This window comes from Anas acuta, chromosome 5 (genome assembly GCF_963932015.1).
Source record: "Anas acuta chromosome 5, bAnaAcu1.1, whole genome shotgun sequence".
NCBI classification, from domain to species: domain Eukaryota; kingdom Metazoa; phylum Chordata; class Aves; order Anseriformes; family Anatidae; genus Anas; species Anas acuta.
This window is the reverse complement of record NC_088983.1, coordinates 46,702,402-46,727,849: the sequence shown is the minus strand read 5'-3', so window position 1 is coordinate 46,727,849 and position 25,448 is coordinate 46,702,402. Positions and strand designations below refer to the sequence as shown.

At 42.9% G+C, this 25,448-nt stretch overlaps 2 protein-coding genes and 1 long non-coding RNA gene across 6 annotated transcripts in view; 2 read left to right on the top strand and 1 right to left on the bottom strand.

Annotated features, from left to right (window-relative positions):
• The window catches only part of MUC6 (mucin 6, oligomeric mucus/gel-forming), a 69,088-nt gene extending 65,509 nt beyond the window's left edge, over positions 1-3,579 (top strand). The window contains exons 43-45 of the mRNA XM_068684353.1: positions 947-1,363; positions 2,915-3,331; positions 3,536-3,579. Of these exons, the coding sequence (XP_068540454.1) occupies positions 947-1,363; positions 2,915-3,331; positions 3,536-3,579 (878 nt within the window). The remainder of the gene's footprint in view (positions 1-946; positions 1,364-2,914; positions 3,332-3,535) is intronic.
• A 32-nt stretch (positions 3,580-3,611) lies between these two features.
• On the top strand, positions 3,612-11,305 carry LOC137857695 (uncharacterized). Its single transcript, XR_011097227.1, has 3 exons — positions 3,612-6,748; positions 9,915-10,017; positions 11,112-11,305. It is a non-coding gene; the product is annotated as an uncharacterized lncRNA (long non-coding RNA).
• A 1,554-nt stretch (positions 11,306-12,859) lies between these two features.
• AP2A2 (adaptor related protein complex 2 subunit alpha 2) overlaps positions 12,860-25,448 on the bottom strand; it is a 48,558-nt gene continuing 35,969 nt past the window's right edge. For 2 of the 4 annotated variants that reach the window (XM_068684526.1, XM_068684525.1), the window contains exons 14-23: positions 24,989-25,162; positions 22,987-23,150; positions 21,204-21,281; positions 20,211-20,293; positions 19,363-19,452; positions 18,437-18,560; positions 17,485-17,601; positions 17,184-17,253; positions 16,379-16,513; positions 12,860-15,550 (exon numbers count right to left, since the gene is read on the bottom strand). In XM_068684526.1, the coding sequence (XP_068540627.1) occupies positions 15,473-15,550; positions 16,379-16,513; positions 17,184-17,253; positions 17,485-17,601; positions 18,437-18,560; positions 19,363-19,452; positions 20,211-20,293; positions 21,204-21,281; positions 22,987-23,150; positions 24,989-25,162 (1,113 nt within the window). In that variant the 3' untranslated portion in view covers positions 12,860-15,472. The remainder of the gene's footprint in view (positions 15,551-16,378; positions 16,514-17,183; positions 17,254-17,484; positions 17,602-18,436; positions 18,561-19,362; positions 19,453-20,210; positions 20,294-21,203; positions 21,282-22,986; positions 23,151-24,988; positions 25,163-25,448) is intronic. The other 2 variants (XM_068684529.1, XM_068684527.1) reach the window with 1 other exon arrangement.

The following is a 25,448-nucleotide window of genomic DNA, read 5'->3' as shown; positions in this document are numbered from 1 at the left end:
TGAGCCCACCGCTGGCTCCCATTCAGCCAGCTGTTGAACAATCCCCTGGGTCCCTTTCCACCAACAGCTTTCCAGCCACTCTGCCCCCAGCTGGTAGTGCTGCTTGGGGTTATTGTGTCCCAAGTGCAGGACCTGGCCCTTGCCCTCATTGAACTTCATCCCGTTGGCCTTGGCCCATTGGCCCTGCTTGTCCAGATCCCTCCTACTCTCGAGCAGATCAACACTTGCACCTAACTTGGTATCGTCTGCAACCTGAGGGTGCACTCCATCCCCTCATCCAGATCATTGACCTTAGAAAGAACTGGCCCCAGCGCTGAGCCGTGTTTGACACCACTTGTGACCAGCCACCAACTGGATTTACCTCCGTTACTCTTTGGGCTCAACGCTTTTAGTCCACCGAAGCATATACCCATCCAGGCCTTGGGATGCCATATTCTTCAGGAGAAGGCTGTGGGACACAGTATCAAAAGCCTTCCTGAAGCCTAGGTAGACCACATCCCTCATCCACTGAGCACCTCAACTTGTAGAATGAGATCAGGTTCATAAAGTGGGACCTGCCTTTGATAAACCTATGCTGGTTGGGCCTGATCACCTGGATATCCTGCAAGTGCAGGGTGACAGCACTGCAGATAATCTGCTCCACGAGCTCCCCAACACCAAGGTCACTCTGATGGGCCTGTAGTTCCCCGGGTCCTCCTTCCGGCCCTTCTTGGAGCTGAGTGTCCCATTTGCTAGCTGCCAATCAATGGGATGTCCCTGGTAGCCGGGAGTGCTGGTAACCGATGGAAAGCGGCTTGAGGAGCACTTCTGCCAGGTCCCCCAGTACCCTTGGGGGGATCCCATCTGGCCCCAGGGAGACGCAGAGGGTGCTGAGCTGCTGGAGGGCAGCCTTGGGACACTGTCACCCTCTGCCACCCTCAGTCCCCCTGTGATTTCCTCCCGGCAGCCTCCACCCCCAAAGAGACAACGGTGCCTCACATCGTGCCGCCCGTGAGCACGGAGAAGACCACCCCGGCCACGTCTGCCAGCAGCACCTCCAGGACGTCCGTGCCCAGCGAGGCCAGCCCCGCCAGCAGCCCAGCAGTGCCAGTGGCCAGGACGTCGCCTGCCCCCAGCAGCCCTCTCAGCACCAGGCTGCCATCTGCCGCCCCTTCCACAGCCTCCTCCCCGTCACCCCCAAGCTCCCGGCTCAGGCCCACGCCTACGACCCTGAGGCCCAAGCCCTCTCCCCCGAGGACCAGTGCTCCCACAGAGTCGCCTGCGTCCTCCGCACCCTCCACAGCCAAAACCAGCCCGCTGCCCTCATCTGCGTCCTCCCCGCTCTCAACTGTGTCCTCAGCAGTGCCGAGCTCCTCACAGCCAGGTAAGGCTCCCTGCTGCCTTGCCTCTGCTCTGCTTGCTCTTTGTAGGGAACAAAAATGACCTTATTCTTTCTGTTCCTCTTTCCTCCCCCTTCATCCCAACATTTATCACTCATCCTGATGTCAAATGGTGTGGAACAGCCCCTGGGGGAGTTTGGGCCCCCTCTGCTGGCTTTGTTCCCTCTCAGCTCCTTGTGCTCCCTAGGCTCCTCACAAGCAGGGCAGCATCAGAAGCAGAGAAGTCCTTGACTCGATGTGAGCACTGCTCAGCAGCAGAGAATCACAGAATTGCCTAGGTTGGAAGAGACCTCCATGGTCACCTTGTGCAACCTCTGACCTAACACTAGCAAGTCCTCCACTAAACCATATCATGAAGCTCTACATCTAAATGTCTTAAAGATCTCCAGGGATGGTGACTCCGCCACTTCCCTGGGCAGCCCGTTCCAATGCCTCACAACCCTTTCAGTAAAGAAGTTCTTCCTAACATCCAACCTCAACCTCTCCTGGCTCATCTTTAGCCCATTCCCCCTCGTCCTGTCACCAGGTACATGGGAGAGTAGAGCACCCCCCACCTTGATACAGCCTCCTTTAAGGTACCTGTAGAGAGCAATAAGGTCGCCCCTTAGCCTCCTCTTCTCCAGGCTGAACAATCCCAGCTCCCTCAGCTGCTCCTCATAAGACTTGTTCTCCAGGCCCCTCACCAGCTTTGTTGCCTTTCTCTGGACTTGCTTGAGCACCTCGATGTCCTTCTTGTAGCGAGGGCCCCAAAGCTGACCACAGAAATCAAAAACTCATCACCATAGAAGATACTGTGATGAAAATGGAGTGTATCAATGATGAAAACCATGACAAAGACCTTCTCTGTTTCTCTGTCTGCTGTCCAGCTAGTGGGCTCAGGGTGGGCAGCAGGCAGGGAGGGGACAGAGGTGGCAGAGCTTACAGCAAGAGCCCAGCGAGCCATTCCTTACCGTACACCAAAACGCTCAGCAAGACGATGAGGGTTGCAGGTTTCAGAATGAGCCATTCCTCAGAGCCTGGCGGGGCCTGGCTGTACAGGGGGAAGGTGGGGAGTGATTGCCTTTGCTTCACTTTGGGGTTTCTGTTTCTTGTTCTTCCTTCTGTTCTACTCTCAGTTTGTTGACTCTTGAATTCTTCCAGTCTTTTGCCTTTTCCATTCTCAGCCCCTTTCCTGCTGACGGGGAGTAAAGAAGAGTGAGTGAGGCTTAGCAGGCTCTTGGGATGAAGTACAGAAATCACTTCTGACCTTCATTTTAGCTTCATTTTCAGGGAGATGCAGAGGGTGCTGAGCTGCTGGAGGGCAGCCCTGGGGCCCTGTCCATGTGCCACCTTTGTGGGAAGAAGCAGGACGGGGAGGGGAAGGGCAGCAGCCACTGGCCCATTCCTCCCCCTGCCTGGCGCGACTCAGGGCTGCACACCCCTAACTTCCTTGCCTTTGGGGATGTCCTGGGGAACCTGCCCAGAACAAGCGCTCCTCCTCTGCCTGCCCCTCCTGCCCTGCCACTCTCAGTCCCCCTGTGCTTTCCTCCCGGCAGCCTCCACCCCCAAAGAGACAACGGTGCCTCACATCGTGCCGCCCGTGAGCACGGAGAAGACCACCCCGGCCACATCTGCCAGCAGCACCTCCAGGACGTCCGTGCCCAGCGAGGCCAGCCCGGCCAGCAGCCCAGCAGTGCCAGTGACCAGGACGTCGCCTGCCCCCAGCAGCCCTCTCAGCACCAGGCTGCCATCTGCCGCCCCTTCCACAGCCTCCTCCCCGTCGCCCCCAAGCTCCCGGCTCAGGCCCACGCCTACGACCCTGAGGCCCAAGCCCTCTCCCCCGAGGACCAGTGCTCCCACAGAGTCGCCTGAGTCCTCTGCACCCTCCACAGCCAAAACCAGCCCGCTGCCCTCATCTGCATCCTCCCCGCTCTCAACTGTGTCCTCAGCAGTGCCGAGCTCCTCACAGCCAGGTAAGGCTCCCTGCTGCCTTCCCTCTGCTCTGCTTGCTCTTTGTAGGGAACACAATAGCCATTATTCTTCCTATCCCTCTTTCCTCCCCCTTCACCATAACATTTATCACTCATCCTGATGTCAAACTGTATGGAACAGCCCCTGGGGGAGTTTGGGCCCCCTGTGCTGGCTGTGTTCCCTGCAAGTTCCTTGTGCACCCTCAGGCTCCTCACAGGCAGGGCAGTATCAGAATCACAGAATCATTTAGGTTGGAGGAGACCTACAAATCATCTGGTCCAACCATCCCCCTAGCACCAGTGTCACCACTAAACCACATAACAAGCACCACATCCAACCTCTCCTCAAACACCCCCAGGGGCAGTGACTCCACCACCTCCCAGGGCAGCTGGTTCCAGTGCCTGACTGCTCTTTTTGAGCAGCAATGTCTCCTCATTGCCAACCTGAACCTCCCCTGGTACGGCTTGAGGCCATTCTCTTTAGTCCTATCACTGGTTACCTGTGAGCAGAGGCTGACCCCCAGCTCCCCACACCTTCCTTTCAGGCAGCTGCAGAGAGCAATGAGGTCTCCCCTGAGCCTCCTCTTCTCCAGCCCAAACACCCCCAGTTCCCTCAGCCGCTCCCCACAGGTCTTGTGCTCCAGGCCCTTCACCAGCTTCGTAGCCCTGCTCTGGACACGCTCCAGGGCCTCGATGTCCTTCTGGTAGTGAGGGGCCCAAAGCTGAGCACAGCACTCGAGGTGCGGCCTCACCAGAGCAGAGCACAGGGGGACGATCACCTCCTGCTCCTGCTGGCTGCACCATTCCTGACACAGCCAGGATGCCGCTGGCCTTTTGGCCACCTGGGCTCACTGCTGGCTCACGTTCAGGTGAACATCCATCAGCGCCCCCAGATCCTTTTCCCCTGCACACCTTTGCAGCCACTCTGCCCCCAGCCTGCAGCGCTGCATGGGGCGGTTGTGGCCAAAGTGCAGGACCTGGCACTTGGCCATGTTGAACCTCATCCCAGTGGCCTCTGCCCATCAACAAATCCTGTCCAGGGCCCTCTGCGGGGCCTTCCTGCCCTCTGGCATTCAACACTGCCCCCCAGCTTGGTGTTGTCTGCAAGCCTACCGAGAGTGCACTCAATTCCCTCATCCAAGTCATCAGTAAGCATATTAAAGAGACTTACAGCAGGCAGATGATATTCCATACCATTGTCTTGGAACTGGAGAGAAACACACAGAGATGCTCTCCTTCCATGGGGATTCAGAGGCTGCTGAGCTGCTGGAGGGCAGCCCTGGGGCACTCTCAGCCACCCTCATTCCCCCTGTGATTTCCTCCCGGCAGCCTCCATCCCCAAAGAGACAACGGTGCCTCACATCGTGCCGCCCGTGAGCACGGAGAAGACCACCCCGGCCACGTCTGCCAGCAGCACCTCCAGGACGTCCGTGCCCGGCGAGGCCAGCCCCGCCAGCAGCCCAGCAGTGCCAGTGGCCAGGACGTCGCCTGCCCCCAGCAGCCCTCTCAGCACCAGGCTGCCATCTGCCGCCCCTTCCACAGCCTCCTCCCCGTCACCCCCAAGCTCCCGGCTCAGGCCCACGCCTACGACCCTGAGGCCCAAGCCCTCTCCCCCGAGGACCAGTGCTCCCACAGAGTCGCCTGCGTCCTCCGCACCCTCCACAGCCAAAACCAGCCCGCTGCCCTCATCTGCGTCCTCCCCGCTCTCAACTGTGTCCTCAGCAGTTCCGAGCTCCTCACAGCCAGGTAAGGCTCCCTGCTGCCTTCCCTCTGCTCTGCCTGCCCTTTACTGGGAACACAAATGCCATTATTCTTTATATCCCTCTTTCCTCCCCCTTCGTCCCAACATTTATCACTCATCCTGATGTCAAATGGTGTGGAACAGCCCCTGGGTGAGTTTGGGCCCCCTGTGCTGGCCGTGTTCCCTCCCAGCTCCTTGTGTACCCCCAGGCTCCTCGCTGACAGGGCAGCATCAGAAGCAGAGAAGTCCTTGACTATGTGTGAGCACTGCTCAGCAGCAGCTGAAATGTCAGTGTTTTCTCAACAGTATGCCCATCCAAAATTGAAAATGTATCACTGTAGACAACACCGTGATGGAAATGGAATGTATCAACACTGAAAACCATGACAAAGACCTTCTCTGTTTCTCTGTCTGCTGTCCAGTAAGTGGGCTCGGGGTAGGCAAGAGGCAGGGAGGGGACAGAGGTGGCAGAGCTTACAGCAAGAGCCCAGCGAGCCATTCCTTACCGTACACCAAAACGCTCAGCAAGACGATGAGGGTTGCAGGTTTCAGAATGAGCCATTCCTCAGAGCCTGGCGGGGCCTGGCTGTACAGGGGGAAGGTGGGGAGTGATTGCCTTTGCTTCACTTGGGGGTTGGTTTCTTGTTTTTCTTCAGGTCTTGTACTGTGCATTTTTATACCTGAATGTTTTCTCTCTCTTACCCTTCCAGCTGGTTTCTAGTTCCTTCCTGAGGATGAACAAATGAGGGACTTAATGAGGCTTAAGATCCAGCTGTAGCGAACTCACTATAGGCTGGCCTTCATTTTGGTTCTTCTTTCAGACAGGAGCAGAGGGTGCTGAGCTGCTGTAGGGCAGCCGTGGGACACTCTCCTTGCACCACCTTTGTGGGGAGAATCAAGATGGGGAGGGGAAGGGCAGCAGCCCCTGGCCTGTTCCTCTGTTTTGCCCAGCGCAACTCAGGGCTGCACACCCCTAACTTCCTTGCCTTTTGGGCTGTCCTGGGGCACCTGCCCAGAACAAGCGCTCCTCCTCTGCCTGCCCCTCCTGCCCTGCCACTCTCAGTCCCCCTGTGCTTTCTTCCCGGCAGCCTCCACCCCCAAAGAGACAACGGTGCCTCACATCGTGCCACCCGTGAGCACGGAGAAGACCACCCCGGCCACGTCTGCCAGCAGCACCTCCAGGACGTCCGTGCCCAGCGAGGCCAGCCCCGCCAGCAGCCCAGCAGTGCCAGTGGCCAGGACGTCGCCTGCCCCCAGCAGCCCTCTCAGCACCAGGCTGCCATCTGCCGCCCCTTCCACAGCCTCCTCCCCGTTGCCCCCAACAAAGTCCATGCCTACAGCCTTCATTCCCACTTTGACCTCCTCTGAGAGTACCACTTATTCTTCCCCCTCACCAAACACCACAGTTTCTTTTACTCCACGTGGTGAAACATTTTCAGTAGCACTTCCAACTGCTGTCTCTTCCAAATCCACCCCAGTTGTGATCCCAAGAGTGTTACCTACAACAACTGTGTTTCCTCCCAGTTTTGTTACCACTGCTTCTACAGAGACCCCTTCTGTTGAACAGACTTCTATCCGAACAACTACACTAACTACCAGGCGTACTACATCGTCTCTTCCTGTTACATCTGAACTTTCAACATCCCTGTCTTCTGTTAGACCAGCTACAGTACCACAAGGTAAAGTATTTCTTTAGTTTATCCTACTTTGTTGCTTAGTACATCTTTTGGTTCATACTTATTAAGTTTTGGGACATTTCTTATTTTTTTGCTATGTCACATTTTGCTTGTACACTTTGACTGTATCTTCCTCTTTTATCATTACTGCATATTACTTTCTAACACCTATAGTTGTCTTGGTGTCGTTTTCATACCAGCAGGCTTCCTGCAGTGCATTGATGCATACACTAAGAAACACGAGTTCAGGCTGACAGGACATTTACCAGGGAGAAAGTCATAGAATCTATTTCTATTTAAAAATCTTATTTTAATGGTGTAAGAAAGACACCAGTTATTTGGACAAACTATTGCTTTACCTCATTCTACAGTCCTTCTATTAACTTTCATAGACTTTCTGAAAATGCTTTTTTTTTTTTCTTTTTGAATTTTTTGATACCTTCTCCACAGCTAATTTTTTTCCAGTGTTGGCTAGATATAGTAATGGTCTTTTGCACCTCTGCGTAAATAAAACCTAGCAGTTTTGGACTGAAGCATAGCACACTCTTTACAATTCTTCGTAACTTTTTTGAAAGGGAGGTGCACAGAGCAGCATCATTCCTAATGGTTTGAACTGAAGCTTTCCTGCTTTATAACCTACAGGGCTGGAGTCAGGAGCACTGGCGTGAGTGCACAGATACCTAGTAACAGGCAGTGAAGCAGTTCTCATTCAGCACTTCTAGGGTATGCATTAACCCTTCTAAGAATAAACTGAAATGAACGGTGCTTTTTTCAATCTGTGAATGGAAGTAGAATTTCCTGTGTGGTTTGTTGGTTTGTTATTTTGTTTTCGGTGGTAATGTTTTATGGATGTTTATATGTCTTAAATTTTTTTTGTTTGTTTTTTATTTTTATATTTATATATTTTTATATGTCTTAAAATTGCTGTTTGAAGACCCAGGAGAGAATTGACATCTCAATTTCAGCTACTTCCTGCATTCCCTTTTGGGTTAGTTCCACAAAGAAAGGAGAAATGATCTGGAAGGTGTACCGCAACCATATCATACTGCTTTCTCTTCCTGTGACTGTTCCTTCTCCACTGTCATGCACCACTGCCTCTATCCATTGTCCTTTTCATTTGTTTAATTCCTAAAGAAAGGGAACCTCACCTCCAACATGTTACTGCCTTCACTTGCCTGATCTTTTTCAAGAGTTATGGCCTCATAGGTCTGCCCTTTTCTACACTGCTTGATAACAAGATTATAAGTATTTGTTTGAAGCATTCGATAATTTTCACTATTTGCTATTTCCTTAGCTGCTATGAATCTTCACACGCAGTCTGCCATTCCTTCACTACGATCAGAGCAACTGAACCATAAGCTTATCACTAACAGCAACAAAATTTGAACAAAGCAGAATACCACACTCAAGTCATCCCAACAGTCATCTGTCAAGTCTCACTGCACAAAACCGATTTACACACAGGATCCCCAAAAGTCAACTAAGGAAACTGTTTGCAGTGAACTGCTCTCAAATAGTGATGTGACTCAATGTGTGGCGCAATCACCTTAGCCCACCCTCCTGTCCCTGTCTCCTCCATTAACTTTGTCAGCAGAGAGCAGCTCATCCAGGTCAGCCAGCTCAGCCACAAGGAAGGTCAGAATTGTGCAGTGGGAGCATGCCGAGAAGCAAGCACTTGAATGCACAGTCTGTCCTTCATCCCACTTTACATAAATAATGCAGTACCAAACAGCTCAATTATATATTTAATAGTAGAAACCAGAATTGGATGAATGCACAAGCGTCAGGAAATGGTGGTTTGACACAAGAAGATGGGATTCTTTCTATTGTGCAACTATTTTTGGCCCTTCTTTCCCTGCCTCCTCAGAATTTTCACCTCACAGAACAGGAATACAATTAGGAACTCCCCTAAGCAGAAGGGCTTTCCCTCATGTTCCCAAATATATTTGTTTTGCTGCCTTCTTTGGCTTTTATTCGCATTCAGTTTTGAAGATAGTTCTTTTGAACTCTGCCTTCCCAACCATACCATTACCAGGTTAGGTCCTTGCTGTTAACAGGCACTGCCTCCTGGTTCAGTTCATAAATTCAGAGTTGTGTACAAATTCTCCTTTGCATCCTCTCTCTGCACATTTGTCTGCCCTCAACTGAGCAATTCACATACTTGTCAGTCACACAGATTAACAATACCTTTCAGTCTAAAAAGCAAGGTTAGAGCCTCTCATCAACTTTACAAGATACAGGCAGAGGACAGCACATTAGTGTGGTGTGCCATTAGCTGCCTTTTTCTAAACCCCCTACAGTATAACTGAGCCCCCTCAACAACGCTTGGCTTTCATCCATAACCTGCTTCAAGCTAGGAACCTGAATGCGCTCGACAGAGCATGCTGCAGGAGCAGTGTGGGGTGCATAAACTGCCTTCACAGTGTTCTTCATGTTAAGGGGTACAAACCACAATGTTTAACCTCTTCAGCTCATTTGAAAACTTCACTTTCATTCACCTTTTTGCTTCATATGATGCCTAGTGTCTTGTTTCAAGTCAGGAGATGACCAGAAAAAGTGCAAGATCAATACATAACACCATTACCTTCCAAGTAGCATTATGCGTTCTATTTAGAGATTTAAATTATGAAATTTTGGCTTATGTTATTATAAAATTTATAAAATATGCCTGGAAATAAATAAATCCTTAAAATGAGCTAATTAAGCATTTTTCAAGTAAGTCACATCTATTACCAAGTCTGTGAACCAGAAATAATTCTGCTGGAATTAGCCAGCTGATGGTTTTATTTGCATCTTTGCTTTCTCATCAGTGGATTAGGGCTTTTTCCTCCTGGACTTAATTTGCATTCCATTGTTAACAGATTTTTCTTTTTTTTTCTTTTTTTTTTTTGTTTTGTTTTGGTTTTTTCTTTTTTTTTTTTTTCTCATTTCTATTTCCAGCTGCGTGTATTTTCATAGCTGTCCTGCTATGTCACCATCTCACAGTTTCAGTTCCTAAAAACCTTCTCTTGCCATGTTACTTACTGGTGACTTGTCAATCCTCCTTCAGTCCCTCTGAAGTCATGCAATAGGAACGGTTTTGCAGGAACCTGAGTACAGAGGCTTTTGGCATCCATCAAAAGTCACACTAGAAGACTAAGATAAATTTTTATTTTTTAATGTTTGACAGAGAATTGCCTAAAAGTCGAATATGAAGAAAAAATAACTTACAAAGGCTGTTCTGCTAACATCACTTTGAGCCGATGTGAAGGATCGTGTCCATCTTCAACAACGTAAGGATACTTGAGAGCTTCTGTATAATAAATACAGTGAAGTTCTTTCTTATCTATGAATCCTGATCTTTGTCAACTGCCTCTCCTTTCATCTCCAATTCAGTGAGAAAAAGCTTTGTGGTATTTATCTAGCAACAGTGTGGCACTATAGGCCAGGTAGCTAGAGCTAGCACTAATACAGGTCAATTAGTCTGTAGAGATCTACAGTTTAAACAGAGAATGTCTCCTCACTTAAGTTTTGTGTTTTTTTTTGTTTTGTTTTGTTTTAATATTTTTTAATACTTTATTTTTTTTTTTTTTTTAGTCAGACTACCAATAACTACTTTCCAAAAATCAAGAATGTAACCTAAAATATTTATCCCACCTAAATCCTTCAGGTCATTCCCATTGCCTCACAATGTTCTCAGGTTATTTTACAGGGATGCTTTACAGCTACAAACGTGATGTCTCTGCAGTTCTGCTTGCTCAAACAGGGAATGACAGCTTCAATAAAAGTAAACTCTGCTTGCAGCACTATTAGAGTTCACATTTATTTGAGAAAAAAGTTAAAAGCAGTTGCATGCACTGCTGGGAATGAATATGTTCCAGAATAGGAAAACAATGAAGCGTTTTGCTTTTACCATAACCAACTTAAATTAATCCTTAAGCTAAGAGCTAGGTGAGCTCAGCTGTCCCCCAGCATTTTGAAAACTGATGATCACCTTTGTGTCTTGAGTTTTCAAAAGGGCTGTTAAACCTGAAGGGTTTTTTTTGTTTGTTTGTTTGCTTGTTTGTTTTTAAGCACTACTAAGGTTTATCACTATCACTACAAGAAAGCTGCAATTAGAAAGAAAAGTTTTGTTCTTATTGAAAATGATGCAGACTTTTCCCTTATTTACAGATATTCTTACCTAAATACCTTTTCCATACAAGCCCAAAGGATTGGCTTGTTCCACTTTTTATGCATCTTGCAGTGCCGGTTAATGGCACAGTGCCAGCTGGATGAACTGCTTCTGCACACCTTGCACGACTGTTCCATTCACAGAATACATTCCTGAACAAAACCTAAAAAGCTGTATCCAAGTCGTAACCGATCCTCCCTCTCTTCCAAACAGGTTGAATGCTGAGACCATGGAGGTCACCACAGCGTGCGGCTGTTGTAGGCCTCTTCGACTTTATAAGAAGGAATTCCAGCTACCATGTGAAGATCCAGATAACCCCCAAAAAAGGCTTGTTAAGGAAATCACTGTGTTTGGTGGCTGTGTTTGCAACTTTGACACCTGCATACAATAGCCAGACCTCCAGATAGCCTCAGATACAGATATATTTTTAATTTTATTAAATGCTCATTACAACTACATACTTCCACAGCGATTGCTCCTTGCTGGGAGTTCTTTTGTATTGATTATATGGTTAGCCTTGCAGAGGCTTTCTGAGCAGCTACCTGGAGTGTCAATGAAGTTAACTACATGATAAATTATTCCTAATTTTGAGGGGAGGGGGAAGGGGTAGGGAGAAAGAAGAATGGGCAGGGGTACGGAGTGACAATATCAGAGACTGTCTGGCCATGCTCAGGGTGATATTTAACTAGAGGCTGAACACTGGCCTGTGCACTGTGCAATAACAGAAATTTGACTTCCAAATAAAGTAGAAGGAATTGAATTTGTTAAATTGTTTCTCATTGTCTGGCCAATTTTTTTTTAACTGAAAATAGGGTGTTAGGTTGTACACTTGAGCTAGGACCTGGGGGTAGCCCGTCACTGTGCAATCCAAGAAGAGATGGCTGTGGTGAGCCGCTGCCTTTCCTTTGGAAGTGGGCACAGTGTTTGTGCTTGTTCGTACACAGCTGCTGGCAGACAGCAAGGTCCGTGTGACTCAGCCTTACTGGGAGAAGGCTTCTCCCTGCACCCTTAATGCATTTCTGAAGATGTAATTAACAGATGTTTCTAGGGGCTTTTGGACAAAGAGGAAATTTGCAGGGCAATTCTCTGGCAGAAGTTTAAGTATCAAAGAGTACTTACCAGACCATGATGCTCAAACAAGAGGCAGTTGCTCACCCAAGCAACTTCTACTTGCTGCTAGTAGTGAGTATTTCTTTAGTATTTTTTACTATCACCCATCTGCAATTCATTTGAGAAAAAGTTGCACAGAAGTTCGTAATGCCCAGGGGCTTTTTTTTTTTTGTTTATTTTAAAGTAAGTTTTAGAGAAGTAAGAAGAACCTGAATCATACATGCAAAGTTCGAGTGAAGCTATTTAGCTGTTCAGGTACTCTCTTCTTTTACAGCAACATCAACCTTTTACATGTCCTGCCTCGGTGTGATAGGGGCGTGTGCTTTTGCGGCTTCTGGCTTACCCCATCGTTCAAATAGAGTAACATGGAAAGCCGTGTGTGAGATGCCACATACATTGGTATTTGTACCCTGCAACGAATGGAAACAAGGAAAGAACCACTGTTTTGAAACAAGCTGAAATCCAAAAAGCAGCTGTGAACATAGGTTTCAAGTTATTATTCTGAGGAGTTACACCAGTTTACGGTAGCATGTACTGTTAATAGTGATATGGTCAGCTGTTAAACATACAAACATAGAGGAAGACAGGTTTTACATCAAGTTTTTACAGCAGAATATTTATAACATGTGACAAAAATAATCCATACAGAAACCCAAACTCAGTGGGGAACCAGAGATCTGCAGGTCAGGTAAGACTGAACCAAACACAACCCTGTAGTCAGTCATTTGTAGGAAAGAATTAACCATCCTACATCGATTGTTGGTCCATAACATTATATTCAGAACGAAACAACCATTCTGGGCAAGTATTCTTTATGCTCCCATTTCCCCAGACAAAAAAGGACAGTCTGATTACTGTTCTAATCATTTATTTAATCTTAATATGTTCTTCTGATGAATATAGTCTAATATATAGTCTTCTATATGAAAATTCTCCACTTAATTTGACAGAACTTTGTTTTATACAAATAAGACAATCACCATAAATGTTACATACAGGAGTGTAGGTCAAGAATGAACAAATGCTACCTGTTTTGCTATTCAGTTATTTTCACATGTCAATGCCTGAAAATACTGTACTTGAAAACAATAACACTGTTTACTGCAGAAATTACTTTGTCTGCTTGAGAGGATACATCACTTTGGTAAGTTAACCATCATTCACAAAAAAAAAAAAATCAAGTATTTATCCTTAATTTGTTCACTGTTCTGCTCATGGCTTCACTGAGCTGACATCTAATACAAAACGTGAACAGTCATAAGCTTAATACAGTCACCACTGAAAAGATGCTTTCCCTTACCCCCCTCCTACGCATATTTTTAATGCACATTTTTATTTAGCACAGCTGGAACCAAAGCTAAGTGAACTAATATAGTACAGTGTGTCTCAAGATGTCCTTTAATGAGGGCACAGAACATACTCAGAGGAACAGATGTACAACAGGATTTGGAAAAAAATGAAAAAAGCTACTCCCTGTCTCTGCTAAGACTCCCTTTAGTTCAGCACATCAGATTTTTAACACAGTAGCCAACATGGTTAAGATCATGGGATTAGTAAAGATCATACAGCCTCCAAAGGACAGAATGTAGGTACTCCAGTAGTACTCTGCCAACTACCCAACTTGAGTGTAGGAAACATGTATGAAGATTTTTCAAAGACAATATTTGTGATCAGAGAGTTGCGATTAGCTGCGTGGGAGGCCACAAGAGGGCCAATTGTTTAAAAGAACTTTTTTCAGAAAGACCAGGTCAATAGACAAGTTTTCAGACATAACATCCATAAATTACCAACCATTTCTGGAAAAAAGCAAAACAAAGCAACAAAATCACACACCACACCCAAACCTTTGTTCCTCTCATTTTTCACTGGTACTCAAGCACAACCATTAGCCTTCCACTGCACCGAACTGTAATCACCTAGTTCCATCTTCAACTCAAAGCACTGAAGGAAAGCAAGGCACACTCAACCAAGGAGAATCCTGTCCCCTCCTTTGCACTGGGCAGCAGGGCACGATTCTCACTGTCATCACGACCACTATCACTTGAAGCTTTTATTTCAAGGGCAGACTTGGCTGTATGTGCTGAGACAACAGTCCCGGGCTTCCTTCAAACAACCTTAGGGGAATCTTAATCCGAGGTTCACTTCTCACGTCAGCAGCAGCTGACCTTTTGGTTCATCCTGACCTGTAGTACTGCCTCACTGACAACTGCCTGCAGTTTCTAACTGCACAACCTCACCTGCTCGTTTTGGCAGCCTCTGGTGCATCTCAAAGCTTCAAGAATGTGAGCCAAAATTCCACCCACTGAGTTGTGCAGAGAGGCTGCAGAGTTTGATGATCTGGAACAAGCTACAGAGGTTTTGGTTGTAAAAACCACTATGTAAGCTGAACATTTTCAGCTTTTCTAGCTCAGTCTCAACATAGCTCTTTACACCACGTTGGATATTTTTACCACCACTGACAGACAGAAAACTACAGATAGCAGTTATTCAGCCCCTCAAGATTTAACATTATTATACACTGGGGAAAAAAAAAGTTTAAAATTAGATTTCTGTCTAGCAAAGTGCATGCCTTAGCCTTAAAGGGCACGTTTCTTCCCTGTTTTCCTTTTATACAACACCACACTGATGAGAACCCTTACTCTCTGCAGTTAGTTATATCACATCATTGGGACTGCTGCTTGCTAAATCTGATGGGTAGCAGAAAAAACAGAACAGAATATTTAACTTCGGTTTGACCCAACAAGCATGTACTCATTCACTACCTATCAGGGAAGCTCACCTCATTATTTGAGATAAGCGGGATTAAGAATAGCTTTTGTGTTCAATCCACTTTCCAAAGATCAGAAAACAGTAAGACATAAAGGATTATAAGATTAATACTTTAAGACTCTGGACCTGTATAATTTTTCAAATACAACACAGATTGGCGACATTCAACATAAATGTCCACTTAAATCAAACACCTTGGAATCTGCCCTTCCCATCCAGTACAAAACTTGTGGCAATGTTTAACATTACAAGGTTTTTAACTCTACATGTATAACTGGCATTAACCCTACCGAGCAGCATTACACTGGTTTCTTTCAGCTCAGAGCAGAGGGAGTACCTGCTAAAGGCAGTAAGAGAGAAACGTTACTAATCTTTTCCAGTTGAAACCCTTGGTCACCCTATCAAAATCAACTTCCCTTTAACAAGTTTAAAAGTTGAACCTCTGCAATAAAAGGAGCACAAAGACAACCCTTCCACCCTTTGTGTAACATACTAAAAGCCACTTTTTATGTAAAAAGTCACTTCCCTGTACTGTACATTTTCTAATCACAATTTCAAACAAGGGGCAAGTCCTATTAAGGCAGGGAGCTGGTATTTGTTAACATTGCAGTACTCAGACAGTGATGTACAAGACATTTATTTGCAAGTATGATGACAATGATATAAATGGAAAAACAAAACTGTCATGGTTAGTATTAAAACTGTTCTGACAGCAATTCACATAATCTCTGAGATACAGCTTCTTTACTTGTTCGTAGTGTGAGCCTATACATCTGAAAAAGAACACAAAATATTTTTTTAAATATCGTTTGGTATTAAACAACTAGTGAAAGTTAACCAGTTACTATTCACTTCTTTTGTTAGAGTTGGTAAGAAAAAGACCAAGTTAAAACATTCAGAAACAGGCAGTCACTGAGCAATTTAGCTCTTTCAAAGCATAGGATGGAGCAAGTCTTCAAACCCTCATTGGGAAAGTTACCATTATTCTAATGATTTTAAGCTTTACTGACAACATGATGTACAACATTTTTTCCTTTACGAGGAATAAGCGTTGTGGAAAAGTCTAAAAACTCTTCACGTCCACTTGCTCAGAAAAAAGGGGACTTACTACCCAAAACTTACTTTTGGCCCTCAATTATCTTTTGATAAAATCTCTATCCAAATACTTCTGAAAATATTATTCCTCTGATTTAACAATTTTGTGTTCATTCGTGTACATTTTACTTTTTAGCTACATTATTCTTTTATTATTTTTAATTGGCAAAGGGAATTAGAGTTATTCTTATCCAAGGTGCAAAAAAATGAAAACATTAAGTATTCCCAGCCTTCAAGGGAAGATGAGAATCCACAGAGTCTGGAATAACAGAGTGATATGCACATGGAAAAGAATTTCTCTGAAGCAACAGCTTACAAAAATATGCCAGAATCAGCTGTTGCAATTTCATTTCTTATTAGAGCCTACAATCACAATTAGCAATTACAAAATACACTTCTTACTAAATAACCTTAAGGAATTTCAGATATATACTTTTTATTTATTTATTTATTTATTTAGTGCAGACAAGAACTTGTATTTAAGCTGTAGATACAGAAACAGATACCTGTGCCTGGAGATTGGGTTCAAGGCGCAGCAAGCATCCAATCTGAGTAGTTTTTGTATGTATGATACCAGCACCAACAAAGTTAGCAGGATTGGGATCAACCTCCTCAAGTAGGGCCGATCCAAAGCCAATTATCTATGAAAGAGACCCAAAAGATTTAAATGTCAGGAAAGCAGGACAACAACGAGTCTACCCAAGCACAGCCACCACTCATTAGCAAAACAACCAGTAGACTAATTTGAAGTGTTCAAGACATTAATGCGCTTTTCAATATCAATATACAATACAACAGAAATTTTGAGTGAGAAAGAGTGATGCCTGATACTGAGTTGCCCCTGAATATGTTCTTCTGGCAAACTGCTGAGAAATTAGTTAGATTAAACATAAAACTCCCCTCTTTTTGATAAAGCCATTCCTGCCTTGCAGCAGTCACTTCTGCTTTGCCTAAGGCAGACAGCTCTACAAGAAGTCTTAGTGCTATTCTGTTTTCTTCTCTCACTAGTAACCCTAGAATAAATTAAGGCTTTAAGTTTCTTCTAATTCAGTTTTAAGTAGACTCCACATTTTCATAAATAATCATATTTATAAATAAATAAAACAAAATTTCCAACTGCTGTTAAAATCTACAATTAGTTCAAGCCATACTGAGGAACAATCCTTCCAACCCAGCCCTGCCAAAGGTCTGTTACACACAGACTTATGCTTTAACAGGATGATCTGATAGCTCTATCAACTGAAAGGAACAGAGCTTGCTTATACCACTATCCTTACGCTACAAGGTTAGAAATACTGTACCACCACCAACCTTTGCTTTTGTGATCTCTGCATCCATTGGGTGTTTTGCTTTAAAGATATTCTGTACTTCTTGTTTAGGACTGCAAGACAAGGAAAGATGAATACCTCATATAACGTGTAATACATACAGTATCGTTCAATAGCAACTAAATAATAATAGCAACTTAGGAAAGTTATTTTTATAGAAGTTTATAATTCTCAGGACTAAGCAAGAAGTGGGGCACTGTATCAGCTATATTCACAGTACACTGGTTTTGCTTTTTCTTGGCCCACCACAAAAGCCTCAAGCCCAAATACAGACACAGCCTTACTTGCTCAGTTGCTTCCAACGCTGGAAAAAGTCTTGAGAAGACATCTCTGTTGGCTGAAAAAATTTATTCAGCGTGATGGGTAATTTTACTGAAAGATTTTGGAATGTTCCCCCATACCTGCATACAGAACAGACAGAACATGGTATGTGTAGTACAAAGTGCCAGCAGTTTCACAGCCTAAATAAACCAAGCAATTGAGAATGAACTCTGAGTTGCAGTTGTCTGATGATTAAAATCCAAGAACTGCAGATGATGTTATTTCTAAGATGCAGTTTTAATCCACTGACAGATTTATTTTATTTGTTCTGCTTAAACGGCACGTGAAGGCAAGTTGAAGGAATTTCTAGTAAGAATATATTTCAACATAGGTTGCTATCCTTCTAGATAGTACCCCATCAAGGGACTGAAAAGATTCTCCTGTAAAAACACCAATAAAAACAGCTTAGACTTTAAAAACAGAATGGAGGACAGAAACCAAGATTTTAAATGATTCCTTCTCAAAGGTTGATGCTGAGTTGATATAACAAGATTCTAATTTTCACTACATACATTTCTTATCCAACTTTCTTTTTTTTTTGCAGAAATGTTCTTAGTTGCCAGAAAGTTACTGTATATATTCCCCATCAAGATGTCTTGAACAAATGCCAAGATGATTGTTTTATATGCATAGCAGAGATAGCAAACATGGAGACTTTTTTTTTTTTTTTTAAACCAGTAGTTGCTTCTTTATGATATTTTTTCCTTCAACTATATTGTTACAAGTGGGTTTGCACCCTCCTCCGGTAGCTCAAAACTTTGTTAGGTCAAATTTTCAGGTAAATCATCTACCCAAGATAGCTTTGGATCTTGAGACTCTGTATTCTACACTTTAGTCAGAGGTCCAAACAACAAAACAACAACAAAAAATCTTTCATTTAATTAATTCAATAGCATTGAACTACTTCGTTTTTACCTGAATTGAATGTTCAGGATTGGAGCTTCCATGAAGTCTGACACACATTCAATGTTCACAACCTGTTGAACCTGTGCACCTCCATCCACTGTGGGGTCAACAGGCTTTGTCTGAAGATTCAGGCATGAGAAGCGGCTAAGGAAAATCGTCAGTGAACTGATAACTTACAAAAAAATTTGAAAGAAGCGAGTATTACTGGTAAACTGTAGGAAGAATTAACGCTGTGTCTGTTGATTCTCTGTATTCTACTGAAAATTCAAAGCCCAGGTCTTTTAAAGCTAAATTGTTTCTTTTCATATTGACCTGCCCGGAAGCAATAGCTCCCACAATTCTCAGTTACAGAAATTGTGCTAAAGGTGTTCCCAAAAACATTTGAGAGCATGCAGTCTACAATAAAAGACACCAGATTAGCTTATTTTGATTTGAACATTACAGTGATGCTGAGTCAAACACATTAGATTACATACTATCCCAGAAATCTTAATTTTGCAATATAAAGCATTAAAGGGAAAAACTGTAAAGGAAAAGCTTATTTTAAAGCACTGTCATCTTTGAGTACATGCATTCTTCTACCTACAGCTCAAGTCAGAAGTCATCTGCTAATGCAGCACTTGAAGAATACCATGTCTATATCTCAACTACCTCATGACAATGGAGAAAGCTACCAAGTTACATTACATATTTATTCAGAATAACATCCCCTTATTTCAAGTGTAAAAGGTGTTTCTGTAAGCAGAACTTTAAGGAGATTCTTCCATCACTGCTCAAGATTTGTTCTTTCTATAAGAAGTTTAGAAAGATATCAGCAAGTTCCTACTTCATGTTTGAGGACATGAAGTCCTGATCCAGCAAGTTTTATTACACTTATGTGTAGCATAAAACACAAACCCCAAAGAACAGGCAATTGGTACTGCATTTAAGGATATTTGGCTGAAGGTCATCTGAGCAGATTACTGTTGGAGTAAAATTCAAGAACTGTGTTGATGTCTTATTACCATAGAATATGAACATACGTCCTAGAAACAAAAGAAAGCAGAAGTTTTAGGCACACCGCATGTGATCATACTGGACTATTGTGCTTCAAGTATCTAATACATTGTTTTTCTACACTGCTTTGAAGCAACTTTTAAAATCAAGCAAAATTTACGTGCTTTATCTTGCCAAGATATTCACAGCTCAAAATAAAATAACACGTTAAAACAAACCAAGAGACCTCTGTGTCCCACTAATTATTTAACTGCCTGTATCAAGTCTTCCAGTTGCTGGAAAATGCTACCATCTCTGTAAAAAAGATTACTGCAGTACCAAAAGTAATGCAGAAGGGGTGAAGCAAGCAATCCTATTTCTGGACAGTGCTCGATTCCAAGCTCCTCATTAGATACTTTCACTGTCTTGTACATTAATGTATTAGGAGAAAAATGTCTAAAAAATATTGTGCTTCATAGTATTACCATAAGCTCTACCATAGGATACAAAAAAATCTGGAGAATGGTCCCTTTATAAAACTCTGGCTGTATGGGCCTTAGAACTATGCAGTAAGAAGTGGAACTTGGAACCATTTAGGCTCCCATTTCATCTCAGATACCAAAACAACTGAAAGGTTTAAGAAAAGAACTCACAGATGCCAGGGACACACAAACAGCAAGGTTTAGAAAGACAGGTTAGGCCTGAAATTACATTCCCCTCTTCAGCACTCTAAAACTAAGCCCTATCCTCAACCTCGTGCTGATTTTGGGGTTAATAATGCAGACAGCCACTGTTTCTGAAAGCTTACCCAGGTTCTGTCGAAATTCAGATTTCAATCCAATTTGTAGCAACTGATTTTCAAATAAGACTCCGTTATTTTTACACACAAACCTAGAGGAAGAGAGGGCAAATGTGTTTTAAATTAAGACACACTAAACAAAATTCAGAACCACAAAATTCAGGGTTTACAGAGTGGATGAAGATTGTTGTTAACCTAGAGGGCATCAGTCTGCGAGAGAGGCTTTTGCAGAAAACTGCAGTTAAAAAGAGACAAATCCATTTTACAACCTAAATCACCACTTGCAGGACACTAAAATAACTGGAATTTCTATCTGATAGGATGCCTGAGAAACTACAAAGGAAGCCACAATATGCTACACACACACACACACACACTATTAAGGACCAGGCAACAGACTAGGATTTTTCTTATTCATATTCTTGACAACTTCTGAAATTCAATAGGCTGGCGCAGAATTCAAAAGTTGGAAGCTTTGACTGTTTCAACCTGAAAGAAAAAAAGAGTTCCCTTGTTTTTATCAGTTCTGTATCACGTACATGTTGACTTGGGAGCTGTATTTTTTTCAGTCATTTTGAGAGAAGCACATTCTGTAGTGATTTCAGTCCTTCTGTCTGTCACCCTTCACTTAAAGTAGAAGAGGTGGTCAGCAAACATTGGCCTTTTTCATTCAAGGCACTTAAAACATACTTCCAAATATCGATACTTTTAATAGTTTACCCTTTTTTCCTTTTTTTGTGAATAGTTGCAAAGCTTAATATACAACTGTCATTGCCTTATTTTAGAGCACTTGGTGATAGCACTGACTCATAAAAGCCAGCTCTAAGCTGTGTTTTCACAAGCATCTCATAAAATGCACAGTATCTACAGACGTGTTCTAGTCACAAGTCTGACAGTATGTTTGTCTGCTTTTGCTGGTATTAACTCAATGTATACTATAGTTTTGCTTTGTAACTATATTCTGGAAGTTGCCCAGCCTTGCAAGGTTTTATTATTGCTTACTTGTGAAAAAGCTCATCAGCATCATGCACAGTATCAGCTGGTTCCTCAGAAACTACCTCAGATGAAGCCAGGTCAGGGCTAGTTCAGGCAGCACAAAGGAAGAAAGGTGGTAGCGACAGAGACAGCAGGAGTTAGTAAAGACAGCTTAGTGCTTAGTTACTTCTTTTACCTCCTTCCTCAAAAACGGCACTGCTGAGTTTAATGCATGAAAAAATAATTAGCTGCCCTAGCTCATTACACCTAGAAAGGTTTTAGGCAGTGATTCCCCCCCCCCTCCCTCTTCTATCCCCCAGCCCACCCATCCCTGATTGTTAGGAACCAGGGATTCCTCCTGAAGGCAAGAGGTGGCTGAAGGTGTTCAGTAGCTTAAGTTTATACGTCTTAACCAAACCCTTTTGGGTGGTTAATTGTGACAGTAGAAAAGTTTTAGTTCAAAACCATAAATGTAGATGTATATTAGCTACTGTGATGTGCACTTTGAAGCAGACACCTCATCAAATTAGTGGCATTTCTAACTACAACTGCACAATCAGTTAACAAGTATACCAGTTACAATACTCACAAGTATTTAAAATGTAGGCAAGAATATACGGGCACACAGAGAATGGCTTACCCAAGTGACAGATTAGAAGCAAGAGTGATGACAGCATTAAAAAGTGGAAGGAAACTATGAAAGACAACTTCTCAATAGAATTAGAGAAGTGTTTCATCACCTACAGACAGACAGACCAAGGGGTTGAGCAATGCTATGCTTTCTTCAGCAGAAAGAGAAAACTCTTTTCAGGCAACTTTTTAGAAAAAGCTCCAACAAACTTGTGTTGTTTCTTACAGTCTTGGTATTGTATAGTATTATGAAATCACTTATCAACTTTCAAGAGAAATACAGGATCAAGTCTTAAATCACTGCAAACCTGCAACAGCATATTGCCTAGTATTAAATTTTGTTAAAACTCTCAATGGTTCAGGTAGATTAGTTTCACTGATTATATCTTTTATATTAAGATACCTTGCAAATTTGTCATCACATCATTCTAAATTTGGTCTTTGACAGTAGTATCATGTACCTTGGCCAAAGAATTACATATTTTTAAAGATATACTGTGATCTTACATTATTTTCAACATTTTAGCCAAATAACACTTAAGTGTAGCCACAGTGGCTATTAATTTCAAAGGGATTAATAATTACTGCACTTGACAATACAGTTAGCAATATAATTAGGAAGATACTTGTAACAAATCCCCTTAAAAAAGAAAAGCTTGTTTTGTTTTTCTTTTTACACCTGTTTGTCAGACAGTAGCAGAACAATTTCATTATATCTTGAAATTCTGAGAACCAGTATCTCTAGATATAAACCAACTCATTGTTCCAGTATCAGTTTTCCGTTAAGTATATAGATGCAAGAACACTTTATGGAAACAGGACAAGTCTAAACATATTCATGTCAGGCCAGACATCCCCCAAATTCAAGATAAATAATTGAGATGCAGAAGCAGCTTAGTTTAACAAAGAAGTAAAAACCAGCATGAAAACTAGGCAAGACTGCGTGGCTAATATTCTCAGGCTCATAACTACAGACTAATTTTCCATGAGCAGAGGTATTCATTAAAGGTAGCATATCCAGCACAAAGTTCAGGAATACCTCTCTTGCTGCACAACTACCACCCAGGAATGCATTCAATAAACTGGAACAAAACCAGAAGTTATTGTTTGATTTCTTGTCTCTAGTCCTGTTTCAGCAGACAAATGCTTTCTCAGATACCTTGCAGGGTGACATAATTACCTCGCAAAGTTGTCGTCAGAACCAGGAGCAAGAGGTGCAACAGCAGAAGCTGAATCTGAAAATACATCCACCAGGAGGCTACCACTAGAGGAAGGTGGGGGAGCTGAATTGGTGAGAGGGGCTGCACCCAGACCCAGCAGATCCGCAGATGGAGAAGGAGTAGACTAGGGAAGACAAGATACTTCGGCGTTAATCTACAGCAAGACTAAAACACAGGTGACTTTTTTGCATAGACAACTAAGCTATGGCAAAGTGCCCCTCCCCTCCTCAAATAAAGACTGGAACAGACAGCAGAAGGCTTCATGAATGTAGTTATCCCCTTGTGCTTCAATTTAAAGTCATTTACAGATGTGGCTTTCTTTTTTTTTTCTTTGAATACAGCTATATCCATCTAATGGCTTTGTATATAAAAAAAACTTGTATCTGCAATATGGTTCTGTGGAAACCAAGAGAAATTAAGTACCACAGGGAATAAAATTTTAAGGTATTGCTTTTCATTCATGAAGAATCCAGCAATAAAGGCAGTGACTTTTACTTAAATTGACCATTTTTTAGTCCTCAGTTTTTGAAGCTTGGCAAAACTTAGAAACAATGCAAAACCTAGCTAGCAAAAAAGCAGGGTCTGTAGTTAGTTCAAGCTGCAAACACTAAAAGTACAGGTGAGATTTTAAAGAAAAAAAAAATGCTCAAAATGAACAGGTCAAGTAACCAGGACACAGAATCATGCACCATTAATAAAGGCCTCGTATGTGCCCAGGTCATGTGCAAGAACAAAGCACAGATTGTTAAATGAAGCATTCATGCATTAGATATTAGCATCTTAAAATACACCAGACATGCTGAAGATGTAAGTCATGAGATAAAAGAACAAAAATTTCAGACTCAATTCAAATACAAACCAACTCAAAAGTTATCATATACTCCAAAAAATAAATTGGATGCAGGATAACCAGAAATTCCCTGGCTATTTGTTTTTCTCAGAAATCAGTTAATAAGAAAACTCAAAAACCAAGGAGCTGAACTCCAATTCAGAACATATTCTTGGCATCTATGACGGAGGTCATATCCAAACCAGTGCTGAAGGTAACTTAGCAGAATTTCTTACATTGCTGCACCTGAAAGTGAAGCTCATAAGACATAATAAACTTTTATCTATCAGACACCTTAGTCAATTTGGCATGCAAAGTTTGGCATCTCTTCTGCTGGAAAGGTGTTTCTGTCCATTAAAACATGCTGCATTTGGAACATGCACTCTAACATACTGCAGTGATTAAAGAATAAAGTTTTAAGGCAACTAGAAGGGAACATGCTAAAATACTACTGCATCTCAACTGCATTTACAAGTTATGCTTGTCAATTAGAACAGCATCAAGTATTATGTTATGGGAATAATTCGTCCAAGCAGCATTAACTGACTTTAAAATGAGAAGTTTCAGCTCAGAAAAAACAAGACTCTGGCCCTGCCCACCATAACTGAACTCTAATAGTACTGTTGACTAAACAACACAACTTGGATGTCCTTAAATCAATGAAAGCATTGTACACTTCTAGTAAAGAACAACAGTAACCCAAAAACACAATGCAGAAGTAGGTAAGTTAGACAAAGCAGAAGCAGCTGATACTTTAAAAAGAGTAACTTGAATTTGAAGTATATTGATTTTATCATCTCGCCTTCACTGCAGCTTTACCAGCAAGGAAGTCTCCGTTTCTAAGGTTAAAGCAATGCTTTTCAAAGTTTTTGTTTTGTTTTTAAACGTATTGTTTGTTTAAATTGCAGACAGTTTGCCTCATTTACAGCACAGCTATGATTTTCAAAGGAAAATTGCAACCAAGCATATGCAGGGAATAGCTGTATGCTCCCCAATACTTTATAGCAAACACCCATAGTTTGAAATTTAAGACAAGAAGCTTTAAATTCCTAAAAAGCCACTTTAAGGAAATGAGTCTTTCCCCACTTTCACACCTTCTGAATAAGTGAAATAAGAACAAATTATAAACTCACAACAGCACTGGCATTGACTGAGGCAGGTTCAGCACTTCCATTCATATCAGAGCTCCTCTCCTTTTTGATCTCTTCCAGGTCAGTAACTGTGCCTGGACCTTTCTTCTTCTTGAGTTTAGCCAAAATAGAAGATTCCCTCTCTGGAAAGGGAGGCATTTCTTCTAGCACTGTGGCCTTAACATGGGGGAAAAAAAAGTATATTAGTTGTATTTACAGAACAAGCTAAATCAACTTCCCAGTCTTTGAAGATAGGTTCAGACAAAAGCAGAAATAATTACCTACACAGAAAGTGACTATGCAGTACGGTACAAAGTGGTAGATTAGACTTGCCTTAAAGAGCATTATTTATTTTTTTTTTTTTTTTTTAAGTTTTCTGAAGTCCTCCCAGAGCAGTTGTTTACAAGAACAGGAATATATTACCTGTTTGGTAAAGTGCTACTACAAAAAATGTGCGTGTGTG